Source organism: Protomyctophum parallelum (assembly GCF_964188405.1).
Source record: "Protomyctophum parallelum genome assembly, chromosome: 14".
NCBI classification, from domain to species: Eukaryota; Metazoa; Chordata; class Actinopteri; order Myctophiformes; family Myctophidae; genus Protomyctophum; species Protomyctophum parallelum.
In genome coordinates, this window is record NC_139709.1 from 45,819,280 (window position 1) to 45,840,907 (window position 21,628).

At 43.3% G+C, this 21,628-nt stretch overlaps 1 protein-coding gene and 1 long non-coding RNA gene across 2 annotated transcripts in view; both read right to left on the reverse strand.

The window, feature by feature from the left end:
* Positions 1-12,763: 12,763 nt before the first annotated feature.
* Positions 12,764-17,092, reverse strand: LOC310870081. Its single transcript, XR_014570207.1, has 3 exons — positions 16,759-17,092; positions 13,337-16,697; positions 12,764-12,887 (listed from the first exon to the last, which is right to left on the reverse strand). It is a non-coding gene; the product is annotated as an uncharacterized lncRNA (long non-coding RNA).
* Positions 17,093-17,965: 873 nt separating this feature from the next.
* Positions 17,966-21,628, reverse strand: part of LOC310871485 (partitioning defective 3 homolog) — a 309,024-nt gene continuing 305,361 nt past the window's right edge. Inside the window, 1 exon segment of the mRNA XM_083783040.1 lies at positions 17,966-19,599. Coding sequence (XP_083639166.1) covers positions 19,167-19,599 — 433 coding nt within the window. The 3' untranslated portion in view covers positions 17,966-19,166.

The window sequence follows — 21,628 nt, forward strand, 5'->3', positions numbered from 1 at the left end:
GTCAGAATGGGTTAATAATGAAACTGTCAGGATGTAATAGACATTTTTGGAATCTGATCTCAGGTCAGAATTGGCAGCAAAACACCCAAAAGACACACACGTGCACAAAATAATGTTCCAACTAAATGTCCATGGGCAGCTTCAGTGAACTGGATGGCTACTTTTATCGTCCAACAATAAGGGACATGCTGAATGTTGGCTGTGGCAGAAGACAATATAATTAAGTGTTTTACAGTGGTGTCTGACCACAGGATGCCTAATTGTTTCTGCTGATGGCACAGACAGGGTCAAGGAGAAACAATGAGCGCCCATTTGTAACTGTCGCCCGCTAACATGGGGTAAATGGAGGAAAAAAAGGCATTAGTTGATGCTGAATTAACCAGCCCCCTCCTGCTCTAATAAGTTCCATGTGATTTACATACATGCAAATGAAGGGGAACGTGATCGGAATACATGTTATGAGCACAACCCCCATCTCTCCCTTTCACTCGGAGTCTCTTTCCTTTTGGATGCCATGGATTCGAAAGCCTAATTTATGCTTTAACGAATGGCGGTGTATAGGCCTATCACCCTTCGAAAATAGCAGACCTACAAGCCCCACAAGCTGTGAAGCACTATAGGTTGGCTATTTTTGACAAAGTATGAATCAGGCTTAAGCCAATGTAATTAGACTACACAGTGTCAGGCAAGGCACCCTAGCTGTGTCTATATCCACCTCCCACGAGTGTTATGATGAGCTTGTCCAGGGGGGCTAAACAACAAACAAATGCAGGTTGGTCACATGTGTTCTAACTGCAGTGTGTGTGTGTGTGTGTGTCTAATTGTTTGGGGTCTGCCACATACTGATTCTGTGCCCTATCTTTAATCCCCATCCTGTAAACATGCTGTTCAAGCAGCCTACTGGAGGCTACGTACTGTACGTATACTGTACAAATCTTCCGCAGAGAGAGGGGGTAGTTCAAAGGAACCGCATGATGGCTAGTCCTGCTAGCAGGAGCTTGGCATTAGCACAGTTTATAATGCTAGAGATGAGATGGCAGCTAGCTATACAGCTGGCTGACTGACTGTAGCAGGGATGACCTAATGTAGGCCAGCTGCTTTCATCAAATGTAATTATGGTATGAATAATGTATATAGACTATACAGCATACAGGTGACCCCAGTGGGAACTGGACCGCGAAATCTGGCCATATATTAATGTTACACTGTATATGCTCTCCTCACCGAATGAACCGTGGCCACCAAGCTTTGATTCGAGGTAATTGAAAAGCTACCTGAAAAGGTTGCGAGCTATAGCGGGAGAATCGTTTGTGGGGGTTCCGCTGAATCCAAATCCTCCATTTAGCCGTTGTTTGGTTTGGTCTCTGCAGGCAGCGATAAGCTGGATGTGTGGGCTAAGCATAGGCTAATAGGCTAACCCTCTCAGCCATTGCGTGTGTGACCAAGCCCATCCAAATCCAGACAGTGGGTGTCAGATGAGGTATCCATATTTAGAGGGTAATCCTACTGGACAAAGAGGCTAGGAGGGTAGCTAACACAGCATGGCAAAACTGTTATTATTCCAGCTATGCATGCAAATTCTAATCTGCATTCATTTTTTAGGTTGTTATGTTGAAAATGCCCGGGGCTATGTGGCAAAACAACATTTGGAGTGCAACCACAATGGCTCCATAACAATTTTATATTCAGCCAAAGCCCTTCAGTGTTGGCAAAAACGTAGCGGTCAAACAAAGCAGATATTTTTAATGTACACTTAGGACTTACAGAAACGCATTCCTACCCACCACTGTGGAGACTGGGGTTCGAATCCTCTGTTGAGTTAATTGCAACTCCACTTTATCTATTCTTCCTTTTAACCATGAGAAACCTCAAATCCATCAAGACCACCCAAAAGTATTCACCCAAAAGTATTTCTCTCTGGGGAAACCAGAGAGGAAAAGACCTTTAAAGAATTTCACACAGGAATACCACGGAGGCAGTCAGATCTTTAGTCAGGTCTTCAGGTTCAAAGCGTTGTTACAAGAATTGTCAAGGAAGTAGGAGAGAGAATTCTCCTTACTGTGTTCTGAACCTAGTTACATCATTTTGCACAAACATATATACTGGAAAACATGTCATAGATACATAATTCAGTTGTCACATTGCAATAGGTCGAGAGGTGGTTATCAGGGTACAGTGTCATGAGCGTCCGATGTCTGAATCCTGTTTTTGACTTTAATCACGTCCCGTGATTAGGATTCTGTTGTTGACTCTATGGCCCAGATTTTGAAGATCCGTTTTACAATGGGGTAATACAGAAATTGCCCTCGCTCTGCGCACAATGGTATTATGAAAGGCATATCGGCCCGTGTTGAACGCACTCGGCCCGTGTTGAACGCACACACATTATGGCATACGGCGTTCCTGAATATTTTAACATTGTGGGAGTGTCCATATGTTAATTATTTTCGCTTTGCGCAATTTGCTATTAAGCCCCTTGACCTAGAAACACTCAGCGCATAACGATTAGACGTGGGTCTGACCACCTCATAAACGCAACAAGCACTGTTTGATTTTACACTTGAGCGGCTCTGGGAGGCTGCTAGAGTGTTGCCATGTCTGTTTATTATAAGCGGCTTCTTTTTCTGTAAAGTTGCTTGTAAATATTGGTAGTTGTACTATTTTGTGGTTGCTTTTCTTGTTTCTAAAGTGGTTATTTGGGCTTTTCTCCTAATGTTGTTTAAACCAGTGATCCTCACACAGCACATTCCCATGTCAAGGATCCCCAGATGAATGCATTTGCCCAACTAAGGACGGCTAATCCACAAATTAAATAAAACAATTCCAAGATTACTTTTGAAAATAGCAGATCTATAGCAGATCTATACCAGCTCACAATGCATCACATTCATTCATTAAAACTATGAACTCTGACTGCAGGGGGATATATATAATGATCATTATAACAATGTGCAAGAACATATTTAAAAAGAAGGAAGAACTTTATATTTGTGGACAATCAAAATATGTTTTTTTATTTTAATGTGGTGTCATTAAAATGAATCTGGATATGGCAGACTCACTATCTAGAAAATAAAAACATGGCACTTCATTTAAAATAGGTTGCAGACCCCTGTTATATGCGCTTATTTTTATAGACCTATTTACTTGTTTCTATGAGACATGGCAACAGCCTTTTTTTGTAAAATGTTGAGATTAGAAACGGCCATAATTCTTTCATTTCTCAACCTTAAAAATAAATAAAAACATCTCCATAATCCTTGGGAAGTTTGCTTTCATATGCTGCACACCCAATTCAAGTCTTCTTCAATAAAATGCTACGAGCGAAGACCATAATACATCGGGGCCACAGGCACAGCATTAAGCAGCAACATTCAACTCATTCCTTCATCATGACTTGAATGAAATAAAATATAATAAACGTTATTTTACTGGTGTTTTTCAATAGAAACAAATTATTTTGAGGCATAAAGGTGACAGCATGCAGTGCAATAGGAATAATTAACCCAAATGTGACAAAGTCATGTCATGTCTGAAGAAATGTAATACCACGATCCCCAAAGAACGCATTCCGTATGTGACATCAGCTGACTGGTAAATAGAATAGTACGGACATGTTGATTGGGTACGTCTCAAACACGCCTTAAACACACCCATGACTAATTCAAGGCCGTTTTGCGCACTCCACGGGGTGTCAAAAGCGCTTCTTAACATGCCCAAAATTGCAATATGACATACCACACGCCCCCAGCTCATAAAACTGTAATATGATTAGTAATATTATTTGAAGTCCTTAATGGCACCCTTTATCTCATGGGGTGAGAGGGTGTTTATATCCTCATCTTTAGAGCAAAGTTGTTTGTCAGGTCGCACTCCATTTTTCAATCTGGAGTGGGTGACAGCTGATAATAGAATTAATACAATGCAAATATTGATATAACATCACTGGGTGACAGGGCAGTCCTGTACACCAAATACAAGGTCATTTTTAACATAGTAATAAGATGTGAACATAAAATACCAAAGAAAATATCCATCATCCTCCACAGTGCCTCCGGCTTGGTCAAACAGACACACATTGCCCATATAAGTAGGGGAGGGCGATCTCTGTCACTGCACGCCTACAGGTTGGTCAGGATGACTGCTCAGTGGGGAGAGGAACTGGAATAGATAGCATGTTCCTCTGCATGCATTACACCCGAATCTCCTGTCTCAGGTCAGCCCTGTGAATTACTTTTTCAGCCAAGGTACCCTTGAATTCAATTGACAGATAGTACAGATGTGTCGGGAGGAAAATTTGAGAGAATAGTAGGTTTACTAGTTTCCATTAAGACAGATTCAAAATAACTTCACCTTTAACCCAGCATCCCTATTCTGGAGCCTGGAGGGAACATTCATCAAAAATAGCAGATTTGTGATGGATATGTGAGTTTGTAAATCGTCCCTATTTTTGGCGAGGAAGTCTGGTGGTCTGTCTGACTTAAGTGGTTATTTTTGCGCCACCCCTGGATTCGCGTCATGGCACGTACACTACGGTGCAACGGCATACATTTTGAGAACCACCTCCCCAAGACCAACGAGTCGAGGTCAGCATTGACAAGGACAGCATGGGGAACTGGGGATTAATTGGCATGACTAAATGGGAAGAAAAAAAAGGTGAAAGATAAAGAAAAAGAGGAAGTTACATGAAAGCTGCAAAAGATCAAATAGGAGAATTCAATGATAAGGAGATTTCTGAGATGAGAGAGCAGCAATCAACTTACAAGAGAGAACAAAATACATCTAAAGAAGAGTGTGACATTTCCCTTAGGAAACTCTACCAAAATGTAATGAAAATCCTATAGTCCTGTTAAGGATACACAACTTCCAAAAATCATCGAAACACATCATTTTACGTATGGCTGGAGGACGTTTTCCAATGCAGAGAGGGCAACCCTTCGACACAAGAAGATTTACATGAAATATCAACATGTTGATATATTGATATTCCCCCCGTTTAACATCATTCTGAACCAAGAAAGGAACAATAGTGGAGAGAATAGCTGCATTGGCTGGGTTGCATGTGCTTAGTCTTGACAGACAGGCCGCGACCTAAGGTCACTGACTCCATGTTTTTCATTTAGGACCCCATCTTTGACACTCTCCAGCCTTTATTTTCCATTAAGAACAGACATTACTGTGCAAAAGAATTAAATTCAAGTAAAAACAGAGCGGACAGCAGACATGCAGAAGACAAAAAAATGGTCTTCTGTCACAACAGTTTGAGGCCAAAGTTCCTCTTTTGATTTTGGTTGTCATTTTTCATTCAGTGTTTTTCTCCTCCTCTGTGGCCTCTTTCATCTGCTCTCTGAGGCAGATGGTGGAGTCCCTGTGCTCTCGCATCACATAGAACATGTTTACATGTGCTTTTCGGGTCCGCATTGATACAATTGTGTAAGAAAACAGATCATTAGAGGGAAGGAATATTCCTACAGAAGTGTAAGCATATATTAAGTCCATCCAATCCATCTTGCTCACTTGCGTCCTGGCTCACTCCAACAGACATGCAAAGAAAGGAACAGAGACACAAGGAAATGCATGCATACACACATACACACGCATGCATGCACGCACACAGAATTAATAGACGCTGCTTCTAGGCAACAGAAATGCAAGCCTGCATGATTGTGATTGTAGAGTAGACCTATGTGTTTATAGAATGTTATTCTAAACTACTACTCATCTAAAGGGGCAAATATATAGGCTGGTCTTGACTTTATATATAGTATCAGATATTTGTGTAAGTCTCTGATTGTGTATTATGTGCATGAGCTCGTGTGCGCATGTGTGTGTGACTGTGTGGGAGACCATATTTGCATGTTGTCTGTACAATTATGTGCATTTGCCCACCACTGTGCTATGCCATGGGCGTCCAGTGACAATGATGAATAAGCATTATTAAACAGGAGACACAGTCCTGGTGGCGTCATTTATCTTCATCATACGCAGTCCCTCACTGCAGTCAGTGCATATCTGATCGCCAATAACCAGGCCTGTCGCAGCAGTTTGTATGTTTTATGACTCTTGAGCTGAAACTATTAAAACGATCTGCACTGGCGTGTTTTTTTGTGTGTTGGAAGCACAAAAAAATTGGTTCAAGAGACGTGATAAAAAAGTGATTTAAACGGGGTTGGACCAAAACACTGCCTTTCCTGGTTTCGAACAAGGCTACAGTATGTAAATAAGGGAAGCGCAGAAACGTTACTTTCTTCGTCCAGCAATTCCAGCTGGCATGTTCATCAGGCAATGGGAGGCAAATCTGGAGCTGGAAGATTGATGGGAATGCATTGAAGTCAATGAGACCCGCATGGACAAGTGAATAAACAATATTTAAATGATTACCTAGTGACTATAGATACAGGGGAATATAGACTCTGTGTTGATGTAGTGAATTGTGATTGACCGTTAATTAAAATAGCAGGTCTACAAGCTCTCAGATTCGGTATATAGATTTCACATATTTTCATGTGACACCTTCGAACAATGAAGTATAAAAAAATAGCACTTAAGTGATTAAATAAACATCACTGATGCCTAGTGGTGGGAAAAGCACTTATTTTTGCCTGTACTGTATGACTCAGACCCACAGCCTCAATGACAGGTTGATCTACAGTACAGGTCTATTGTGGTGGAATGAACTTCTACTGGCAGCTCTCAAAGGGAACGTCAAGCTCCCAACAGAGACTTGCCGGCCAAGTGAGTGCCGCACTGCGGCTTTTAACGTTACACATACAGTATAGGATAAAGACGTTCCCCCCCCCCATCTGGTGCTTTCTCACCTGGATACGGTCCTACTGGGGGTCATCGAGTGGTTTTGTTTTACTGTTGCCTCAAATCACAGGGTGAATAATGCAGAATGCGCGTGCAATTGAGTATAGAGGCACTCACATTGGCACACGCATCCTTGCAGACGAAGGCATGCAAATGCAAACAAGAGCAAGATCTCAGGCGCACACACACACAGTAATAGAAAGCTAAGCGTATGCATGAGCAAAACCTCAATGACACACACATAATGTGTGTATATGTATGTGTGTGTAGCAAAGAATGCGCATTATCATGCCTGCATCTGTGTGTGTGTGTGTGCGTGTCATATGCGTGCATGTACACCCACATAGGCACGCGCGCACACATAAATGTATATACGATCATGGTCATTAGTGTCAGTACTATTACCAGATGGCCAGCATCCATCCATATTATGGCGGTGCCTCCCTCCACAGGTGGTGGGTGTGCTTCCCCCTCGCTCACCTTGTCTCTCCCCTGTGATTGCACACATCTGGTTCCACCATGCCGTATACTTACCTCTGCCCAGTAAAACCCGTGGCCTAGACCTCGGGGTCATTCTTTAATGGCGATGGGATTGAGCATCTTTCTCTCATCCTATATTGGATGGTGAAACTCAGGACAGGGGAAGTGGAGTGGCTGAGATTGACGGATCTAATTCAGTTATTTTCTTTTAGGTATAGGTTGCCGACGTGAACCAGCTGTTGACTGGAGATGGTGCAGTTATATAGTGCCTTGAATCCAAAGTGCTTTGCAATGCGCGTGACATTCACCCGTTCACACGCTCACCGATGTCATGGGGAACCATGCCGCAAGGCTGCAAGCCACCGACCTGCTCACCGGGAGAAGTTAGGTGTTCAGTGTCTGTGTCTTGCTCAAGGACACTTCGACACTAACACAGGGGGGAGCCCGGGATTGAACACTTCAGATTCCCAAGTAGTCTCTCTATACCTGCATTGGCACCTATATATAGTAACACAACATCCAATTTATTTATAAAATTATTATTTCTGCGTGGTATACTGTCGGATTTGCAACCAAACTTTGGCTCCTCGCCCAGTGGTTGACAAACATGAAGCTCTCTGCTGAACCGGCATCCTTACTAACCAGTAGGTGTTGTGTTGTTGCTAGTACAGTAACTAATTACCCATCCACAAACGACACCAATTGTGTTATTTGGAGCGCCTGGCTTAGCCAAAGGTGAGTATACTTTACCACTGTGCAAATCCAGACACCCCCGGGCGATTCCAATTAAAGTCCATGATGTTGTCTTTCATGTACCTGCACAATCATTACACAAACTCACGAGTAAGGGCGGATACGCGCCATACTGTATTTGCCTGGAAAGTCACAGCTATGAAACGATTCCTCTGATGCAGATACATATTAGTCAGTGTGGGAGTATAGCATGGGAGGTATAGGCAAACAAGTCACTCAGGATAAGAGCGTGTAAGCTCTAATGTAAATGGAGCCTTCTCTTGTTCAAGGTTCAACAACAGAGTTCTTCCCGAGTCTGGCTGGCTGCTGCAGAGACAAGCTGCTCATCCCCATGAATGCTGACTTGGGAGCCTGCCAGCATCGCAGAGCTTCAGTGTCCGGCCATGGAGGCATGAAATCCAGGAATGGGAAGCGGAGGGGGAGGAGGAGGTTTCCATGGCTAAGTGGGGCTAAGCAGTAGGGGAGCAGGGCGTGTTACAGCCATTTCATGGAGCATTTGACAGCTGGAAGCTGGCGGGGTATCCTGCCGGAGTCCATGCCCGCTGGATTAGGGGGCTCAAGGTAGTCGATGCTGTCATCGTTGGTCCGGCGTCAGCACACGCTCCACCGAGGAGGACGGCACAGAGGACCCGAAAACGTACTAGGTGATGAAAGTTCTGCAAGCAGCAAACGTGAGATGAGATTCCCATTTTTGTACAGTATAGGCAATAACTCTGTGCGTGGTAGGTCTTAGATATCAACTTTTCTTCTCATGAAAAATTCCTCTGAAATATACCCTATAGGCTATAACACACGTGAAAGGTTGCAATTCAGGAAAAAATGAAGTGTGAAGTTTCACAGTACATACGGACACATAAGCTGATGACACGCACACAACCCTACACATCGGGAAAATGTGAGAAATATTGTATGACGTTCACGCAAAACAGCATATTTCCTTCAACACCAATGCTTAGCTATACAGTATAAGCATGCATGGACTACGAGCACCTAATAACTATTCCATGCGTGTGTGGGACAGAAACAAAAACACACTGCAGTCACGGGACTTGCCCTTTCGTGCACCTGTAAAATGTAACATATTGCATAATGTCAACACCACAAATGAGAGTGGAAAAAATAAATCCAGGGGTTGTTTGTTGCGCTGCTTGGTTGAGCTTGTGATGGCCAAAAACATCCTGGCAACACATAGTAAAAACTGAAAAAAAAAAAAAAAACACGTTCCAGATGTCTAAGTGGAAAAGGACAGTGGGGGGATGAACTGAGGAACTTCCTCTGTTGGTTTCCTTTGTCAGCCATCTTGATTTATGGTCTACTTTTTCCCCCCTCGTGGCTCCTTCCTTCCCTGAATTCCAGAGGGATGTGTCATTCACAAGCACTTCATCTGAACACTTTACCAAGGAGGGGGAAAAAAAGAGAGAGCACAAGCTAAAACAGGTGTCACCTCAACAAAGAGAGCTTATCTGACCTCCCAGCACGCTCTGCAGCGAATAACCGCCGCCTGTGCGAGGTGAGCATGACATTAAACAAAATAATAGGCTTCGTTAATGGTTCTTTAAGGGTGCGGATGGCAGCAGAAGCTGTAAAATAAGTGGTTTAGCACCCTTGTGTTGTGTCTTAGCGTTGACAACAAAAGAACGGGAGGGTGTCGGTTGAAATGATCCGTGACATTGCTCCGGGCGCGGCGCAGTCGCAGAGCGCATTAAAACATATCACCACAGTTTAACGTGTATGAGTAATGACATGTACAGAGCATGGGGACGTGGCCTCTGGGCAAGCCGTTTCTTAATGCACAATTCAATGGTGGCAAAAGACACAAATATTTTTTATTATTATGGAAATGTGCATACAATTAACACAAAACCACGCAAGAAGATGGATTATGTAACGGCTGATCACTGAAACTGGTTTGTTGTTTGTTTGCTTCAGCCTTTCAGCCTTCATCAGTGAACACTGAAAAAACAAAAGATAGAAAAGGTCAAATCTCTGCCATGAGGCATGTTTCAATAATAGCAGTGTCTGACACAGTAACATCACACTGTGTCTGTGTGTGTACTGTGTGTGTGTGTGTGTGTGTGTGTGTGTGTGTGTGTGTCTGTGTGTGTGTGTGTGTGTGTGTGTGTGTGTGTGTGTGCGTGTGCGCGCACACGTGTGTGCGCGTGTGTGTGTCTGTCTTTCTCTCTCTCTTTCTAAGACACACTTTAAATACCGGCAGTAGGACATGCTTTGATGATATGTCAAAAAGCACTATGTCTTTTGGATATACAGTATCCATAGTAGACATGTCTACTAGACACATAGTTACATAGTTTCCCACCAGGAAAGTGGCCCTTGAACACATCATGTCAGATGATCAAGTGGGGAAACTTGGACAGTGCGCAGGCGGCAGGCGTGCATGTCATAGGTGTGAAGGGCAAGTCATGATTATAAATGTATGTTGACTCAGACATAGACGTGTCTCCCTCTCTCTGTCTCAATATGAACTACATGGCATGTCTGAGTGATGTTGGCGTTTAGTGTGGAGCCAGCTTGGTGCCAAGGGACTAGTCTCACACTGCTTTTCTAATGCTTCTCGCAAAAAGCTGGTTACAGGCCTCTTCCTGTCGCAGCTTGATTATGGCGATACTGTCTACCGCTTTGCTAGTTCCTCAACTCTGAGCAAACTTGACTCCCTGTTTCATGCTGCATTGAGGTTCATAACCAACTCCCCCTATACACGGAATTCCTGGCCACGCCCCTTACTTCCGTTTCGTTCTTTATTTTGGAGCGTGACTGGCAAGGATTTCCGGTAGCCGTGTTGACAGTTTGTTTATCATCAGACCGCCAAGACGTGTAAATATCTATGGAAAAATAAATTGGCGATTTTTCACTGGAACCAGAAAACCACGCCCACTGCTATGGCCTATACTGTACATAGCAACAATAACCCCAAAATGGCTTCCCGTCTTGAAGGGTGAAAACCCAAAAAGGGGTTCCTATCCTAAATGTTGTTTTTTTGGATTATTCATTCAACATATGCAAGTGAAAGTTTGCCTTGTATTCAAGCCATCACAGGGTAAATGATATATAACATTCCTTTGAGCACAGAGTTGAAGATATTACCGTATCTGACAGATGAGACAGGAGCACCTGTTTGCTTCATGCTGTCATGTGTTTTCAATGGACTCAAGTGAGCTGCAGCGAAACCCAAGGAATGCCATTACACATTCCATAACTCCACTGTGCCTGAATTCCAACAGGTTCAGGATGATGGAAGCAGCTGGAACACCCCAGTGTAAGTATGTACTCTGTGTGTGAACAAAAACAGCCTCAGTTGTTAATGATAAAGATATCATTTGTGATTTGACATTTACTGCGTGCACTCCACCACACTATAGCCTGGTTACCACACCACATTGGCCAGGTGATACCAGCCTTCTCAAATAAGATTTCTCCTCCTAAAAAAACAAATTCCTAACTGCAGTTGTCAGCGATTAGGTGGATACCTTGTATGTCCAAAACCAGTAAACTTTTCAAGAAGTGGAAAAAGTGTTCCAATATATTTATTAAACAGACATATTCTTAACCAGTTTAACTTTCACTGTTTTTTTATAGCAACAATAGCAATGATGTGAGCCTATGATCGACCACTTTTGCACAACAATGTCAACAACGTTTCAAATACTGTATGGAGAGATACAAGCTTTCTTCCTGACAGCAACGATCTACTGCTTGTGAATGTGTGTGCGTGCCGTGCATCTTCATTTAGTGTGACAGTCTATGACCCCCCCCGGCGTGGTCTTAATCTGGCCACGACACAGGGACACAGGGACATACAGGGACATACACACAGGGACACACAGGGACACACAGGGACATACACACAGGGACACACAGGGACACACAGGGACATACACACAGGGACACACCGGCTCTCTGGCCACGACACAGGGACACACGGCTCTCTGGCCACGACACAGGGACACACAGGGACACACAGGGACACACGGCTCTCTGACAAATCCTATTGTCCCTCCTCCCGCTGGCAAAGCCGCTCTAAAGATGCCTGACGACTTTCATGCAAGAGCATGACGTAAAACACAGCATGACCGCGACACCATATGCTTATGGGGACTGTTCCATCTTCGTTTGCTCTCCTCTCCTAACACTCCATTTCTCTTAAAAGTTACCCCCCCCCACACACACACACACACACACACACACACACACACACACACACACACACACACACACACACACACACACACACACACACACACACACACACACACACACACACACACACACACACACACACACACACACACACACTCTCTCTCTCTCTCTCTCTCTCTCTCTCTCCCAAGGTGGATCATTAAATCAGCTTAATGGTGTTTGGCTAGTGACCTTCTTAACACCAACGGTACATGTATCTCAGAGCCACTCTACAGGTCCCCTGTGAGGGACTATGGGGGGAGGTTGGAGCTGGTCTTAAAAACAGGAAACAATGGTATTTAAAAAAGGATTACTTCAGTGTAGGCCTACTCACCATATTGGTCATGTATACACACACGGCACACACAGATGACAGATAGTGTTAGAGTAGCCACATGTTGGTTATAATAGCATATCACACACATACACAAACATACTGTACATACTGTACATACAGTATATGTGAGGACTGTGTTAAACGTCTGCAGTAACACTGCTATAGTGCGCCATTATGTCATATATCCCTAAACAGTGTTTGTGCCTAGTTAGTTGAGGACTGGAAAAAAGGTGCGCCATGACAATGTGTGACCCCTGGAATCAGTATGCTAGGTTGTACAACATGTGGCCCTAAGGGGCACTGGCAGCGAATACTGGACTACTCGCCCCGGTGCTTGCCCGTTTTTCCTTCCGGAATTTTCCCCAGTGAGGGGGATAACTTTGTAATATGCTATTGGCTGTTTGTATTCTTTTTGGAAAAATATAAAAAGATACTCCTGTGGAAAGGCTACATTATTTGACTTATATTGAACCTATAAACAATTTAGTATTATTTAGTATATGTAAGGTTTTGCCCCCTCAAATGGTACCTCGTCAGATAATCCCCACATATCCTACAACAACTTCTGTGAACAGACTTCACTGTAGTAGCTTTTCATAAATTATATTTGTACTTAGGCTGTTCTGCTGTCATGAAAGTTTATAGTTAGAGAAATTCAAAGTCCAGCCGTCTGCTGTCCAGCCTCTCCCACCCCTCACTGGGGAAAATTCTGGGAGGAAAACAGAAACGGGGCGAGTAGTCTTGTTACCCTGGCAGCAGTACGCTAGGTTATACAACATGGCCCCTGGTGTGACTATTCTCATGGCAGCAGTAGCTAACGCTACTGCTGCCGAATTACATTACATTGGTTTCGACTTGCCCCTTCAAATTAAAAGTTTGTAGATTGAATCTAATTATGTTTCCCTCCTGTCTCTCAAAAAGACATCCAGGCCATGTGTTGACAGTGGAGTGAGTCATTCCCCAGTGAACTCACAAGAGACACTTGATGCTGGAAAGCAGAAGCTAGAGCAGACCAAGGCAGAAATCCGGATGGAAACAGCCTTATGTTTTATTCTGAATTTGATATGTACAGGAAAAGTGGCTGTATAACAATCTTAATTTCATCAAAGTTTTCTGGAAACAAACGGAAAAAACGAACTGCACATGTGCTTACAATAGCTTCTTTCTTTTTTTATGTTTAAAACACACCATCATCATGTGGTGAAAAAGGCAGATACACTGGTTACCTGTTGACTGTTGGCTCTCACAGTAAACTATCAAAAAACAAGAACAACAAATAAAAGCTTTTCAGGAACATGAAAGTACCTGCCCGAAAACAATTACATTTTGTGAAACAATCAAACATTTTAATGTTTTTAAAAAACACACGATACACGTGGCAAGAACTTGTGGCGTTGACGTACAAGACCAACATGTCACCCTTTTGTGTAAAAATGTGTTGATATCGTTTCTTAGGCACTTATTGATATGTGTCCCTGTCAAGCAGACGTCTGTACCTACTTTACTAGGCTATTGTCCCAATATGGATGCTAGAACACTGTTTAGATGTAGAGGTCAAATCAAGCCTTCTGTGGTATGGTTGTCTGTGTCAGAACATGCCAGTATTCACAACAAGCAATGTTTTTTCCACTGAACTCTTTCTTACCGCCATTTTGAGGTGAGGTGAGAACAATAAATCCTTTCCTATCATGTGCATTTGAAGGTTTCGATTCATGCTTAACAATGATCTTATTCGAGTGTTTCATTCCAAGTATTGTTAATATACTATAATCCTGTATCGATACTTAATGAAAATCTCCATAATACATTATGTATTATTTGCATTGAACAAAACAAGTCAAGTCATAATGGCCGTTATTTCATTGTGTTGTTGCAACCCTGTAAGCATGTTATGTGTTAATAGAGGTTTCCATTAAGCAATAGGCCTATGGTATTTGTACTTTCTATACCCTTCCACAGGTTAACAGAAAGGGTAAGACGCTGGAATAAGCCCATTGTGAAGTCTAACCTTTTCTTCTCTCTGCGTTTTATAATTCATTACAGCTCACACACATGGCTCTATCCCCAGAAAGGGCCTTCATTAACAAACAGCAGCTAATGCATATCACGCAGTTCCACCAGGCATACGGAGGAGAAACACACTGGGGCCAGGAGTAATTAAACGCCACTGGAAAGCACCACTTTCCATTGACTGATGATTCAATTTCGTTGTTTCCCTTTTTAGTGTGTCGCAGGGTCTTTCTCTGCCTTTCTGCTCAGTTCATTGGTTTTGCTCACAGGCAGCTCGGTACGCATCATAGACATTACTGTCATATTACTGTCATCACATTCTAGGTTCAAGCTTGAGCAGTCTAGGAGGGCTGGGCGCTACTGACAGCGGGCGAGGGGACTATAGTGGTGTGTAAATGAGAAGGTCACAAGTCTGATCACTTGCAATGGCCACCGCAGAGTCCTGTCGAAGTGTCCTCGAGCGTGACATACCAGAACCTCCACACCCACTCATTGTAAGTCGCTCTGGATGAACAGCTTCAGCTAAATGCCTGAAACGTATTGTAAATGTAATTACGGCAGCTGAATGCAATTAACTCCTGAAGGCTGTTTCATCTTTTTTTCCTCTCCTTTCTTCTGAATAAGAACAGGAGGAGGGCTGGAGCGATTCTCTCAATCAGATGCTCTCCTTCTTTCTCTGTTAATAACACTCTCTATCTTTGTGCCTTTGTGTTATTTCCTTGGTTCCCCCCATTTACTTTCTCCTCCTCTTTCCCTTTCTGTGCGTCAGGAAGCCTCTTGTCAGTTCCTCTGGTGGCTGTGTTCTCTGGCTGTGGCAGGCAGCAGGTGGCTTGTGATGAAAAATTCAACACGGGGCCTGATTTGGGAGAGAGGAGCGGATGAGAGGAGGGGGGCGAGAGAGGCCATGAGAGGAGATAAAGGTGGAAGATGCACACAAATGGGGTGGGGGGGGGGGGGGGGGGGTCCGGGGGGCCATCAGAGAGGAACAGCGAGGAAGAATAAAAGGAGCTAATGAGCAGAGGGGAGAACAGAGGAGGGGAGCGGCAGGAGGAGGGTGGAGGACGGGAGCCAGTGCTCCAGACAGACAGGCAGGCAGGCGGGCCAGCGAGTCAGGCCCAGAGAAGTGCAGTCGAGCCAGGCAGCAGATCAGAGCTGTCTTCCCTCTCCTCTCCGTCTGGTTCTCCTCCATGGAGATGACAACGAGGCATGAATCATTTATGAGTGTCTTCTTCGTTAATAACACACTCTGCGCCACCAGAGCTTTTTTGTTGTTTAGTACTCTACACATTGCCTTGTTGTTGCTGCTCTCCAGGGACCACTCAAGTAAGAGAACTCGGCCATGGTGGGGAAACGCAGAAACTAAATAAGAACAGAATAAACAGCATACTGATGGACGCTTGCTGCAGGTGTTGTTGGTAAGAATAGTAATCTATGAGGTGGGGAGAGAGAGGGCACGTAGTGAAGGTTCACCGATGGGACATGGTTCAACACGGGGTCTGCGTGTGGTACAGAGGGGGCACATACATGTTCATATGAAACCACATACATGCCCACGCCATTTCTGACACGCATACAAACACACTCGTGTCTCCAGCTGTCCGTTTTGATTGTCACAAAGTCAGTGTGCTAGATCTCTACGAATCAGATCAGTGAGAGATCGGCTTCAGTTGATGACTGAGAGAATTAAGGGCCTCTGTGAGCTGAAGAGCATCCCTCAGTGTCAGGCATGCCCAGTGTTAGGGGGAACACATTACTTAGTATCACTTGCACAAGCACCATAGTAATTTCATGCATTACTTTCACAAATCTTGATAATATTAACACCTCATTGGAGAGCTGGCTTGATTCCAATAAATAAATTTAAGTCAAACAAAATGTATAATCTTTGGGAGATATTTCACAAAATTGTGATAAATGTTAACAGAAATTGAAAAGTGTCCTTCGAGTAACAATAGATAATAAATTATACTGTAATGTAAGCTACATATAAATTATATCAAAAGTAAAATATTAAAGTAAATTGCAATATCATATAAAGACAAAGATCTTCTAAATTTAATTTCACTATACACACTTTATTGTTCCTTTCTACTATACTTCCCTATAAAATCTACTGTGTGGTAGTGTGTGTTAATACATATGAAATAAAAAGAGATATAAAAAAAAAACCACACACTCTTTATCAAATATAAAGATTTTCTGACATACAGTAGGACAAAGTCAACACGATTTGAGAGGAATGTTTGTTCAAGAAACAATTAGTGAGAACTACCACTTTACTACAGTACTTTATAAAGGGGTAGAACTTTATAAGTGCTAACTCCTTCCTACTTTTCAGACATGAAATATTTATTTATGATATTGTGACCTTGCAGTATCTTGGCTGTCAATTGCATTGATTATTTTTGTTTTGTTCCCCTTAGTTTTATGTTTTTCATTTCAGTTTCAACGCTAAATCTGAATCTAAAATTAATGTATGCAGTACCATAGAAAAACCACTTCATTTAGCCCATTCTGACCGGGCACCCATTTTGGTGTCAGCATCATGTTATGCTTTAGCTATTTAAAAATAGCAGATCTACAAGCTCATATCGCGCCACCGAGTGGCGCGATATGAGCTTGTAGGTCTGCTATTTTTTGAAAAATCGAAGAACGACTGACATTTTTAGAATCTGATCTCAGGTCAGAATGGGTTCATCAGGACCAGTGTGTGTCCGGCGGAAACCTCGTATGAATCTGATCTCAGGTCAGAATGGGTTAGAAACCCATGCGTTTTGGCCGACCTCGTTTCATTACAGTACTGCAAGTATTGATGGAATTTTTTTCCTCCAGTTTAGATGGCTTTTTCATGCTAGTTTAGATGGCTTTTTCGTGGTAATATGCACCAGAACCCCTACTTCAAAAAACAAATTACTTTAAGAAACATGGTTATAAAAACAATTATTCAAACTGAATGATAATGCAGTTTCTTTTACCTTTGCGAAACCTTTATACGATATTTAAAAGGAAGAACACCCTGCATTCCGCTTCTGATTTTTTTCATTATGTCACTGAAATTTAGTCTGCTACAATTCAATTTGAATACTAATAACATTAAGGTGTCACTTTTCCTCTATTCCATTTAGCCTACCCTCTTCCATTTAATATCATGCTACTAGGCTTTTAGTGCTTCATTTGAGGGTGAAAGTAACATAATGCATTACTTGGCACAGAAAGTAATATCTTAACACACTTTACTGCTATTAATTGAAAGTAATAAGTAAAATATATTCCCCAACACTGGTCATGGCTGAGAGAAGAGTCATAGTGATAACTGAGACAAGTATCAGCCATGGCTGAAAGAAGCGTCCCTGTCATGGCTGAGAGAAGAGCCATGAAAACATGCACATCCCCACCCCAAGTCTGGGCAGGTGCTGAGTGACGAACAGTATAAGTTTGGGCAGGTGCTGAGGGACGAACAGGTGCTGAGCGACGAACAGGTGCTGAGCGACGAACAGTATAAGGAAGAACTAAAGTGACTTCAAGAGCCTTGTGCTTGAAACATCACATAGATCATTCCGGTGCAATAAGAAGCATCTGTCGCCCTCAATGTGCGAGCGTTTAATTTTTTTGTTCTTCCTTGAAAAGAAGAGCCATGACAGGGACGGTTGAAGAAGAGTGTCAGTCATAGCAGTGAAAGCTGACAGAAGAGTTTCAGTCATAGCAGTGAAAGCTGACAGAAGAGTTTCAGTCATAGCAGTGAAAGCTGACAGAAGAGTTTCAGTCATAGCAGTGAAAGCTGACAAGAGTTTCAGTCATAGCAGTGAAAGCTGACAGAAGAGTTTCAGTCATAGCAGTGAAAGCTGACAGAAGAGTTTCAGTCATAGCAGTCATAGCTGACAGAAGCTTAGTGTCAGTCATAGCAGTCATAGCTGACAGAAGAGTCTCAGTCATAGCAGTGAAAGCTGACAGAAGAGTTTCAGTCATAGCAGTGAAAGCTGACAGAAGTGTCTCAGTCATAGCTGACAGAATAGTTTCAGTCATAACAGTCATAGCTGACAGAAGAGTCTCAGTCATAGCTGACAGAATAGTTTCAGTCATAACAGTCATAGCTGACAGAAGAGTCTCAGTCATGGCTGTGAACAAGCATGGTGAATGAATGAAGGCACTGAAGTATCTCTTAACACTGGGAGGGCCAATGACTCTGCCCGCCTACTGCTATAGGTCATGAACCTCGTACCGAGCACACCTCTCTAAGCCAATAAGACCCCTAATGCTGTCCATTGTCCGTATCTGACCTGCCTTCATTTTGGCCGTTTTCCAAGGCAGTACCCAAAGATCCACGTACTCCTCTTGTGCCCACAACATAAATCCCCCTACCCACGCTTTGTCCATCCATTCACTAGTGTTCCATGTCTCTTTTTAATTTGTCCATCCATTCATTGTCCTTTGCTCATATTTGTGCACAGTCCGCGTTAACATTTTCTTCAAGGCTAGAAGACGCGACACCCATTCCCCTCGTGGCCAGAGTCAAGACCACATGTCTCTGTGTCTCTCGTTATCCATTCATCTAAACCATCTGTGCTTATCCATCCTGCTCTCCTCAAGAATAGAACGGCCTCCCTTTCTCCGAGCCCAGCCGGTTGAGTCTGGCCAGCTGCGAGGGTGACGGTGGGACGTCTTGGCGGTACGGGCCCTTGGGGGACACCGGGTCCTTTGGCGCCGCCACGTGCGCCACCGAATGGTTACCAGCGTAGCCCTCATACCCGCCCCCGCCGTGTATGTTCTCCGGCTTGCCTTTGGCCTCCTGCTGGTCCCGCCGCCTCTGCTCCTGTCGCAGGAGCTCCTGCGCCTCCAGGAGGACGCGGGCGTTGATGCTCCCGCCGCCCTGCATGCCGCCGCCCGGGTAGCCGTTGCGGCAGCCCTGGTAGCTGGAGTAGCGAGGGTTGTCCTTGGCCGTCTGGAAGCCCTCGCCCGGCGGGTACGCCTTCTCCCACGAGTCCTGAGACACGGAGCTGGGGTTCTTCCTGGGTTGACTGAGAGAGAGAGAGAGAGAGAGAGAGTGAGAAGAGGAAATGAGCAACGTGTGCAAAGAATTTTTACTTGTAGTAATAATAATAATAATAATACAACTTTATTTGTATCTATATAGCACCTTTCATGACATGAAATGCAGCTCAAAATGCTTTACAGAGCAATAAATAAAATAAATAAAAGCAAAGGCATAAATCAACATAATAGCAGTGAGTAAAGCAATACAGTGAGTGAGGACAATAATAACAACAAGGATTTTAAAAAGCTCAACTAAACGTAACAGTAAAGAAGTAGGTCTTGAGCTGTGCTTTAAAAATGCATGCACATGTGCGCGCACACACACACACACACACACACACACACACACACACACACACACACACACACACACACACACACACATACACACACACACACACACACACACACACACACATACGACCCTGCTAGCCTCCAAACCTAACCATGGTCATCAAGTCACTTCTTATCCATCAATCACCTTCCAAAGGGCCAGAGAGCGTCAGCCCCGACAGAAGAGGCAGTTTAAACCTAACAGGTTTGACATGTTAAACTCTTTGCTTTGGCAGAGAAAGGACGCCGTCAGTGGCTACAGTACAGACGCTCCATTCAATGGAAATGAGGGAGCCATTATTATACCCCCCAAACCGCCTCCGGGCAAGTACTGTATACCAGCACTGCCTTCTGTAACAACATACAGGTGGAAACCTTGTATGTCCAAAACCCTTACTTTTCAGGAAACAAACAAAAAATATGCACACAATGCAATGCAATGCAATGCAATGCGGTGCGTTGTGAGCTTGTATGTTTTATTGTTTTAGCTACTTTTGTGTAACTCTGTCGTAATTAGACCTGTTAAACCTAGTATACGTTGTTATGCCTTTCAATCTAGGACAGCAACTGTGCCATTTAGATGTTACTTTTTGAACGCAAACTTGAGGTTTTTCTGAACTGTTTTCTAGAATCGGCCTCAGGTCAAATAAATGGGTTAATAAAAAACAACAAAATAAACTTAGAATATGTAGTGTTTGGGCCTGATTTGTTGTGTTACTTTTATGTTTTGTGTGTTCTGTATCTTGTTTTTTTGCATAGATCTATGCATACTATGTTAATTGTATAGTTGTTTTTGGGATATAAACTAAACTAAAACAACTTCAACAACCTTGAAATACAGAGATACAAGGTTTCTGCCCCAACAAAGGGAACAAGGGACACCGTAAACCACGTCAAAATCCGCTTCCAGACCATTAGGCCCGTTTCACAGACGGATACAGACACACATTGGAGCTGACAGACAGTAATAGCGGGGGCCCATTTCCAGCAGACGGAGAGAACAGCAGCGACCATCTTGTACATCGGGGGCCGGATATCTGACACCTGACATGAGAGTCTTAAAAGGCATGGCGGGATCGGCCTGTCGGCTGTCAAGCCTCGTGAGTGAACAGGGGAAGAATATAGTCAGTGTTGCCAGAATGTGTGAGAGAACAAGCGGAGGGATCTATGAAAAAACAAGCCGAAAATAAGTGACTATAGGACACATGATCACAAACAAGAAGAATAATTACTGTATCCAAAATAAGTTCAACCACTTCAACCAGTAAAAGAGTCCAGGCTAGCTTGTAGATCTGATATTTATTATTTTTCGTAATTCTTATCCCGCGATTTTGCAAACCATTTTTTCACCCAGTGTAATCCTGGGCGGTACACTTCCTCTGCCGACCTGTTTATTTTATATATATATATATTAATTATATTTTAAGTTCACAAATGTTTCCACAGACAAATTGGGTCCTTGACATGGAACATTGAAATGTTTGAGAACCACTGATTTAAACAACATTAGTCAGCAAGCCGAAATAAGCAACTACACTTTAGGAACAAGCCCCCCCCCAAAAAAGCAACTGGCAACTACCAATATTTACAAGTGACGTTTACAGAAAAACAAGCCCAAAGTGAAGTCACTTATAATAAGCAGACTTGGCAACACTGCTTGTGAGCAGAGGCGGGGTGGGG